The sequence below is a fragment of the Ctenocephalides felis genome, unplaced genomic scaffold (assembly GCF_003426905.1).
Source record: "Ctenocephalides felis isolate EL2017-DRISC unplaced genomic scaffold, ASM342690v1 CF-g0.4_SCAFFOLD_00368, whole genome shotgun sequence".
In the NCBI taxonomy this organism is placed as follows: Eukaryota; Metazoa; Arthropoda; class Insecta; order Siphonaptera; family Pulicidae; genus Ctenocephalides; species Ctenocephalides felis.
This window is the reverse complement of record NW_020536522.1, coordinates 5,426-15,798: the sequence shown is the minus strand read 5'-3', so window position 1 is coordinate 15,798 and position 10,373 is coordinate 5,426. Positions and strand designations below refer to the sequence as shown.

Genomic DNA, 10,373 nt, shown 5'->3' with positions numbered 1-10,373 from the left:
GACTGTGTCCACTCACTATAATCACCATTAAATTTTGGTAAGGTGATATCAGGTAGCTTTACATCTAACACAGAATGACTATCTACAGCCTTAGGAGGTGAGGGGGTACCATTATTTGTGAGAGCATCCAATTGCGACATCCAAATGCCTATCAGAATACTCGTATTCTTTCGAAAACTCCCCAGGTTGGGCCACCTCTAACTCTATATATTAGTCTCCCACTGATGACATAGTTCTACTAAATGTTGTTTCCTTCTTTTTAATGCCTCAATGTTACTATCATTCTGACCCGAAGCTACAAATTCAAATATAGTATCAAAATGAGCCTTTACAGTGTTATGTTTCACAATTAAAGAACCTATATCAGCCATGTTTCAGTATATGTAAGCTATCTCAATAAGTTAAAAGCAGATGACTTCCAAATACTCAATGTAGTCTGCTAAATTAATAGTATATAACTAAGTAAATATAGTATAAAAGTATAATTTGCAATCCAATTCCGCCAAAGCAAATAATAAGCTAAGAATTGTGCATTAAGTGCCTGAATTCACTGAATCCCTATGACATTAACAAGTATCCAATGGTGATCAGTAACAACTAATTATAATTAATTTAATGCTAGTACATAACCTCGGGAAGGATAACATCCGATAATCGTAGATCTCGTAGATGATACAGACTCCGTTGCTCCAAACCTTGATGTGTATGTAATGAATATCCTAACCTCACAACACGTGGTGCCTTGACCTCTATACTGCTTCTTGTGCCTGGTGTTTCACGGTCTGGACAGGATAACATCAAGTAATGTAAGATCTTGATGCTCTCAGATGACCCCAGTAACACGAGCGACAGCGATGGCAAATATTAGTACCTCTTGTATGTAACCTCCTTTCAAATTGAATCTGAGTCCATCCACTCAGATCAACGATAATTGCTTTTCTCCTGACGTGATTGAGTGATATTGATACCTTTGATTATTGTGAATAGTTTCACGTTTCGATATTCCACTCGGCTTCAACACCAAATTACCAGCAAATTCGACATTCTTTTATACCAAATTTCAATGATGGTTTTTTCTTAAAATCCGTGTGAAGGACCAAAACTTATGGTACAAAAGTTAAACAAACACTATGCACAGTGGAATTTAATAGATAATTAGAGATCACTCAATATACACGATGTTACAGGTTAGGTTGTTTCTATAGAAGAGAGCGTATATCTTGTACAAAAGCATAGTCTAAACTCTAAACCTAGCGCAAGATGATCGACGCTTCGCCCGGTAGTGGGGAGGCCATACAAATAGAAGCGCGAAATTTAAATTAAAACATATTTATCCACATAGATCTAATCTCGCTTTGCTCTAGCCTATCCTCCATTGATTTTAAAGGTAAGGCCAGAGCTTTTAAATCTAACTCTAATAAACATAGCTCTCGCAATTTAAATAAAATTTCGTAAGTGGCTAAATCTGGTTCTCTTAATTTGGTTATTAAATAAAAAACATAATATCTATCATTAAACTTAATATACGCTACATCTCCTACTTCTCTACGTTGAGTAACTAGTTCATTAATATGGTTAAATTTTATCTTAAAATTATTGAAAAATGTATTATTACCACTAAAGTTCTTAGGCGAATCTATACAAAATAACGTGTTTTCTAAACAAATCTGACGCACTGCTCAAACAACAGCTAATAATTCTTTTTCGACAGTGAAATAGTTTTCCTACAGTGAAATAGTTTTTCCTTGTTTAACGTTCTGCTAGCAAACGCAACAGACTAATCCTCACCAATGTCCCCTTGTGATAAATCCGCGCCAATACCAGAGGCGTCAGTTGTTACATCGAAAGTCTGTTGGAAATTCGGGTATCGTAAAACTATGAATATTTAATAATTTTTCAGAAGTTCGCTCAAAGGTCTCGAAATCTTGGAAAAGTTTTCGATGAACCTTCGATAGTAACCTGCTAATCCAAGAAATTATTTTAATTCCTTTGGCGATTTCGGAAGAGGAAAATTTATGACTATCAATTTTTGAATTATCGGGCTTTATGCCACTTTTTCTTTAAAAATGTTTCTCAAGAGTATTTGAGTAAATAACAATATCGTTTAAGTAGACAAAACATTTTATTCCTTGCAACCCAAACAAGACAGAATTCATCAACCGTTGAAATGTTGCTCGGGCATTTTTTAAACCATATGACATACGTTTAAAATGAAAATGGGAGCATTGAATCGTGAAAGCAGTTTTAAACTTACCATCCTTGCTCTTTGAGTAAAGAGCAAAAAAATTAAATCTAGAAACAAAAATCTAAATTAAATAATGAATAGAATATTAACAAAATAAAATTACAAAATATTGAAATAATAATCTTATAACATAAACTGTGGCTGGAGCTGAGCATTGACTACTTTGTCGAGTGGTGAATGCTTGTAAATTATTTAGGATAATTACTATGTTTGAAGGCAATAACTGGAACAAACAATTTTAGGTCCTTTTGGACCATTCCATATGTAAGGTATTCATAGTACACGTACACGTGGGTTGTTATAATTTCTTGATATTTCTATTATATTATTACCTTTCGTTATTATTCAATAAGATCTAATATTCTATGTCGTTTTCCGTGAATACGTATAATTATTGAATAATATTAGTCTTTCCCTGTTCTTGGGCTTTCTTGTTGCATATTGAATACTAGTCATGTGCGGCAACTCGTGCGCATAATGATGTCCCTTGCACTGTAGAACCTCATCGCCCGTTGATCTAGATTGGTTCATTTCAATGTCATCATCAAGAGTGAGGTCTTTCCTCCTGTAAACTGTGCTGCATCAGGTCCAATTTCTCCTGTAAATTAGACTGCATCAGCTTTAATTTCTCCTGTGAAATGGATTGAATGGGGTCTGCAACATCTCATCTGGATTACTAAATTGTTGTAACTCGCTTAGAATCGTAGCTTCGACGCACAATTCACAACACTCACTGAACATACTGAACCGACATAAAAACTTCGCCGAGACCCTTGTAGCCGGGCACGCAGTTGAATTAGAAATCTGCTGGTATAGAAACATAGTATTGAAGTTTGAGATATGGTTCAGTTGATGGCAGTTTAGAGAGGCAAATTCTTCATAGATCAGTCAGTTACATTCGTTTTGCTGAATACTACTTGGTAACTTAAAATTCATTACGTATCTTTTTACTGCTATAAATACACCTCTACACCTCTACCCCTATCACTCTTATCATCAATGCTATCTCTGCCACATGTATATATTTTAAAAGTTTTATTATTTCTCCATCTGTTGTACTGTATTTAAGCCAAGATTCGATAACATATAAGATATCATAAAAACTGCTCCAAGTTGTAAGATACTGTAAGTTAACTTTTCTCCGAATACTCTTGTGTTTTGGTAACATACCAAAATATTTCTATTTGTTTGTTTGCTCTTGAATTTGCGCATAAAATAAATTCTAGACATACCTGGTTAATATATTTAATTATTTTATTTATTTCGCCATTCTCTATCGCTGATTTAATTCTTAGCGCAAATTTAACTCTCACTACAGAGTTTTGAAAAAGAACGTGAAAATGTGGACGACTCTTTGAAAACTGACCCTGAAGAGCTCATATTCCCTAATACGGAACTAACACCAGTAATCCTGAGCTGAAGATTCTGGTTCCCTAACTTAACCTCAGACAATTCTTTTGTAAGCCTAATATCTCTTTCGTGAACAAGATATTGTAAATGTAGACAATGTCAAACAAAGAATACTAGAATTGAAATCGATTGAGTCGTCCAAAACTGAGACACTTGCATCTAAAGACTGACTTGGCACCTAGCTCCGTGTAACAACCATTTTGAAATATTTATTAAGAAATAAGTGAACTAGAAAAAGAAACTAAATAAATTGAGCAATTAACTATTTAAAAATTAAAATAAAAAGATATAAAACATTTAAATAAATTCACAAATCACAAATTAAATAAACTTAAGGTAGTGGAAAAACGCTCGCGCAGGTATAAAGAACTACAAAAATAACGAGATTTAACGGTAAATTCAGGTAAAAATAAATAAAAAGTAAAGAGCAAGAATTAGATGTTGACCGTACCGAGGTTGAAGATATATATATATATATATATATATATATATATATATATATATATATATATATATGAGAGTGGTCCTTAATATGGTCATTTTCGAATTTCCTTGCTCCTAGGGGATAAAATGGTTCCAAATAGATAAAAAACAATTCTCTGAAAGTTTTAGCTCTTAATATTAACGTTTAGATAGAGCGCAATTCAATCAAAGTTTTGTATGGAAATAGCATGGAAAAGTTTTCAAAAATTTTGAAGATGTTTTTTAGATGTAATTTAGCGAACAAATAAATAAATAAAACTCATTCATTTGTCGCTAAGTTGAACCTAAAACATTTTTTTTATATTTTCAAAAAAAATTCCATGCTCTTTGCATACAAAGTTTGATTGAATTGCGCTCTATCTAAACGTTAATATTAAGAGCTAAAACTTTCAGAGAATTGTTTTTTGTCTATTTGGAACCATTTGATGAATCCCTGGGAGCAAGGAAATTCGAAATGACCATTTTAAGGATCACCCTAATATATATATATATATATATATATATATATATATATATATATATATATATATATATATATATATATATATATATATATATGAATATGAATATGAATGGTAGAATCTTGGATTTGTGTATATTTTGTAGAGTTTCGAACAAGAATCCAAAAGTAATAAAAAAACAAGAAAAGTTTTTAATAAACAGTTTCTTTATTTAATTATTTATTTACTGTCGACGTTTCGGAACTAGGTACGTTTCATCTTCAGGACATCTGTCAAGAAACATGATCTTGATGAGATTTAAGCAAACAATATGTTTAGGAAAAGAAAATAGATTTTTCTTAAATAATAAATTAATTGCAAAAAATATAATAATGTACAGAAATATGATAATATGATCAAAATGAAAATGATAAAAATAAATGAGTGGATTATCAGAACAGGATATTAAACATAATAGAATTTTTTTTTTTTCTTGAAAGTTATGGAAATTTTTGAGAAAAAATTTTTTCTTAGTTTGTTTTACAATAAACAAATATTTTGTACTAAACAAAACAGTAACAAATATTTTATGACAAACAAATAGCAACAAATATTTTGAACAAAACAAAACAGTAATAAGTATTTTATAACAAAATAGCAACAAAACAGTAACCAATATTTTACAACAAACAAAATAGCAACAAGTATTTTGTACTAAACAGAACAGTAACAAACAATTAGCAACAAATATTTTGAACTAAACAAAACAATAACAAGTATTTTATAACAAAATAGCAACAAAACAGTAGCCAATATTTTATAACAAACAAAATAGCAACAAATATTTTAAACAACATAAAATTTATTGCACAAAAATAAACTAAAAAAGTAACAAATTATAATATTTCAAATAATATTAATTCATTATTTAAATTTATTGTGATTACTTTTTTCAAAGCCCTCTGCCAGTGCCTCTGCCTTGCAAATGCAAATTATCCGCAAACATTCTGCTTAATGCATTGGCAATATGATCTTTGGGATCACGCCCACCAATCTTGATAACAAAATCGGCCTTCAAATTAAAAACATGCTTTGATTAAAAGTAATTGCATTTTTTTAAATAATTTCATATATTTTGCACCAGATCAGTTTCTATCTCTTCAGATTTTTCTTCAGCTAGTTTTTCTTCCTAGGCTTTGACATCTTCCACAGTGAAACCAATCCAATTTATCAAACATATTCGTTTTCTTTTTTAGGGAAGATACCTGAGTCGAAGCCTTGTCTAGGTCGCTGATTTACCCGTCTACGATGATCGCTTTTTTCAAAATATGTTCAACAGAGGCTAAAAACAAATAAAAATTAGAATATGTATATTGAGTGGGTATCTTCCACATATATTTCTACTTGAATAACGCAAATACTATGATATAATATTATTTATTATATTAGATATATTTACATTGAAATTATAATTTATTATTGTCTTCTTCAGGCTCGCTACTGTCCGTGGTCCCAGGTCAGTAGTTGTTGAGTCCTTGAATAGTTAAGAGTATTAGTCCGTGTTGCGCTATGTGTTAAATACCCTCAGCAACAAGGAATGGGGATGTCTAAAGGGTATATCGTGGTGCCACCTGGTGCAACGTTGGCGTGTCGCACAAGCGGTGACACAATTGAAGTTGAGGCATAAACTTGTGACGCCATCAGTTGTCAAACCTCTTATATAGATATGTAGAAGCATTTACAATAAAATGTTAAACTTAAAAATAACGATCAATATGAATTACTTTAAGATCAATAATATATAGCAACTACACTAAGATTGTGTAAAAGCATTTACAATAAAATGTTAAACTTAAAAGTAACGATCAATATGAATTACTTAATGATCAATAATATATAACAACTAGACAGGTAAAAGTTTTCATAAGTATAATGAATTTACACGAACTGACTAATACTAATAGATGGTTATATAATTCGAAAATGAACTTTTCGGCCTGATCGAGTGAAATAGTTTTTTTTTTATTTATGATTTATTGGCTTTATAAACTAGTACATTAGCCATATACTAAATTACATGATATCTACACTATCTCTTAAAGTCTTGTCTTACGTATATATCATTGTTTTATGTATGTTTCATTTATAGTTTTATATTATTAGATTTGATGTAAGTATAAAGAGCACCATATAATCTTGTATCTGTCAGCACTGTTATAAAATTAATTGGAAGGGAGATTTTTTGTTTGATTATTTCCTCCCATAGTTTAGTTTTTGTCTGCCCTTTTCCTAACGTTTACACTCCATGATGATATGCTCTGCATCCGCCCTAGTCGCTTCACCCAAGCAGTAGCAACTAGGATCGATATCGATCCCAATTCTGCTTAGGCAGAATGAATTAGAGTGAAATAGTTGTTCTCTGCTTTGGTGATAATTGTTTGGTCCATAGATAAGTAAACATAAATAGATCGCTATCTGAGGCCATTTGACATTACCGCCATTTTAATATTTTTAGCGATCTGAAGAAGGCAGCACTTGTTCAGTATATAAATCAACCGCTGGTATTATTTCTAGATATGGTTTGCATACGTAATTCAAAATAAGAAAACCTAAATAATTTCTTATATTGGAAATGAGAAAAAAAAACATACGAAGTACAAAATATATTTTCAAATATATATTACAAACATTTTTACATAACAATTAAAATTTTTATAAATGTAATAATCAATATATACATAATAATAAGTATTATAATTTTACAATTATAAGTAACTAAAAAAAGTATTCACAATGGTATGATAAATTTACAAGGAACGATCAATATGAATTACTTAATGATCAATAATATATAACTACACAGAGATTGTGTAGAAGCATTTACAATAAAATGTTAAATTTAGAGGGAATGATCAATATGAATTACTTAATGATCAATAATATATAGCAACTACATAGAGATTGTGTAGAAGCATTTACAATAAAATGTTAAACTTAAAAGGAACGATCAATATGAATTACTTAATGATCAATAATATATAGCAAACTACACAGAGATTATGTAGAAGCATTTACAATAAAATGTTAAACTTAAAAATAACGATCAATATGAATTACTTAATGATCAATAACATATAGCAACCACACTGCGATTATGTAGAAGCATTTACAATAAAATGTTAAACTTAAAAATAACGATCAATATGAATTACTTTAAGATCAATAATATATAGCAACTACACTAAGATTGTGTAAAAGCATTTACAATAAAATGTTAAACTTAAAAGTAACGATCAATATGAATTACTTAATGATCAATAATATATAACAACTAGACAGGTAAAAGTTTTCATAAGTATAATGAATTTACACGAACTGACTAATATTAATTTCTTAATGACTAATATTAATATATTAAAAAGAGAAGAAAAAAGTATAGAATCTAAGTATGTAGTATATAGAGTATATACTAAAGATAATGGAATAGTATAATTAGAAGAAATGACAAATAATGAACAAATTTAAAAAGTTAAATCCTACAGACATAAAATATATATATTGATATCAAAATTGATAGAAAACTAAATTCCAAGAATTAAAATTCATTTATGAGTCATGCTTCTTTAACATTAACTTTGCATTTGATATTTATTTTATCATTAATAAAGTTGCATTCTACAATATCTTGAATTTCTTATGATTCGATTGTGCAGCAGTCCTTTCGGCTGGAATGTTAAGAATATTTCTGAGCATTTTATACTCTGTTGCAATTTATACCTTATTTTATTGCTTTGTTTGTCTATCCTTCTTAACTCCCTCAACATATAATGGATGTGTCATACATTTTACATGCCCTCGGCATCAAGACACTCCTATCCTTAGTCACTAGATTCTGCTGCAATTTGAATTCCCAAGAACATCTAATAAACATAACATGTTGTAATATAATATCAAGTCGTAATAGCAAATAGTATTAAAATATTCAGAATTATTATTACCCTTTCCACCGGAGTTGCAAAGTGTTCTCCTGGTCATATATCAGATTGTCTTTCTCTTCTTATATCACTGTGAATTATAGACATGAAAACTATTCTGTGAAATATAATTGGACATTTTTAATTTGTTCACTTCATAAAGCCGGAAAGAAGTGCATTTTTATATTATTTCTGAAGTTACCACAAGTTGGTGCGTTACATTTTGCCATATTAAATTTCACATTGCGCTACATTTTGCCATATTAAATGCTTACTTGAATACAATTAATTACAGAAACAACATGCGAACCATATGCGAACCAAAAACTTTAATACAAAATGGTGAATGGCAAATCTAAGCGATCAATTTTGACGTTTTACATATTTAGTAGCGTCATCTTTTTTTCGCTAAAAATAGTAGTCCTTTCCAAAACAGGGTAATATACATTTGTTCGGAGATAACTCCCCATGGTTTGGTCTACTGGATCTACGATGATATAGGCTGGTTTGATGCGATCGATGGACATCCGTGTACTGCCTCTCTGTGTTCGTATGGTTACTGTTTTATCATCTCTCTTAAGAACTTCGTATGGACCTTGATTTGGAGTGACTTCCTGATAGTATCGTCGCGGAGGAAAATATTCGTGCATGTTTGTAGGTCCTGATAAATAAATGGTTTATTGTTTGTGTGATTACTGGATTTACTTGGTTGAAGATGCGCTACGTGTTCTCGAAGTCTCGAGAGTAGATCAGCCGGATGTCTTAAATTTTGAGGATTTTTATATAATTCAAAAAATTCTCCAGGAAGGCGAAGTGGTTCACCATACACCATTTCAGCGGCTGATGTCTTGATATCAGGTTTGTAAGCGTTTCGAATGCCTACTAGAATTAGCGGAAGTGCTTCCAACCATGTGTTGTCTTTGTAACACATTATCGCAGTCTTGAGTTGTCGATGGAAGCGCTCTATTAGTCCGTTGGAACATGGATGATAGCTGCAAGTCCTGATCCTAATGGTACCTGTCAACTTGTTTAATGATCTAAATAATTCAGATTTAAATTGAGTACCTCGATCAGTCGTCATTTTGACTGGAGCTCCGAAGCGGGATATCCAGCATAATAAAAATCCAACCGCTACTTCTTCTGCAGACCTAGTAGTGGGTATACTTCTGGCCATTTGGTAAATCGATCAATGGCTGTCAAACAATATTTATAGAAGTTAACAGGAGGTAAAGGACCAATTATATCGATGTGTACATGTGCAAATCTTGCTGTTGGCAAGGGAAATGTGTCGTGAGGTGCATGAACACGCCGTGTTATTTTGGACTATTGACAATCTTGTCAAGCTCTAGCCCAATCGTGGCAGTTTTTCTGTATACGTACCGTGCAGTATTAAGACGCAAAATTGCTCGTATCCCAGGGTGACTCAAACCATGTAATGAGTTAAATATTTGTCTCCGCAGTAGTGCCGGGATATAAGGTCGTGGCTAAGCCTTCGCCGTGTCGCAAAACAACTTTATGTTTGTGCCTGGTACTGGAATTTCTTCTAATTGTAGTTTGGCGTCCTGCATCAAAAGGCGTTTAAGTTCTGCATCATCTTTCTGGTTGTGTGCTAGGATTTCGAAATTAAGTAAATTATCTTTTGTAATGGTTTCGACTCGTGACAGTGTATCAGCTATGATATTTTTCTGGCCTCTGATGTATTTTATATCTGTTGTAAACTGTGAAATAAAATTTAGATGATTTAATTGAACTGGCGGAAGTTTTTCATGGCGTTGGGAGCATGCAAAAGTTAATGGTTTGTGATCAGTGTATATTGTGCAT

The 10,373-nt window shown here is 31.5% G+C and overlaps 1 protein-coding gene across 1 annotated transcript; it reads right to left on the bottom strand.

Moving 5' to 3' along the window:
- Positions 1-8,456: 8,456 nt before the first annotated feature.
- LOC113363986 lies at positions 8,457-9,726 on the bottom strand. Its single transcript, XM_026606457.1, has 3 exons — positions 9,258-9,726; positions 9,035-9,213; positions 8,457-8,498 (listed from the first exon to the last, which is right to left on the bottom strand). Exons 1-3 carry the CDS (start codon positions 9,724-9,726, stop codon positions 8,457-8,459), a joined length of 690 nt encoding a protein of 229 aa, XP_026462242.1.
- Positions 9,727-10,373: the final 647 nt, after the last annotated feature.

Excerpts from the sequence above, each read along its gene's own strand:
- LOC113363986 (XM_026606457.1), bottom strand. The coding sequence starts at position 9,726 with ATGGCCAGAAGTATACCCACTACTAGGTCTGCAGAAGAAGTAGCGGTT. Across the intron at positions 9,214-9,257 it reads CGTAGCGCATCTTCAACCAA|GACCTACAAACATGCACGAA; the intron begins GTAAATCCAGTA and ends TTTATTTATCAG. Across the intron at positions 8,499-9,034 it reads CCTATATCATCGTAGATCCA|ATGTTCTTGGGAATTCAAAT; the intron begins GTAGACCAAACC and ends TATGTTTATTAG.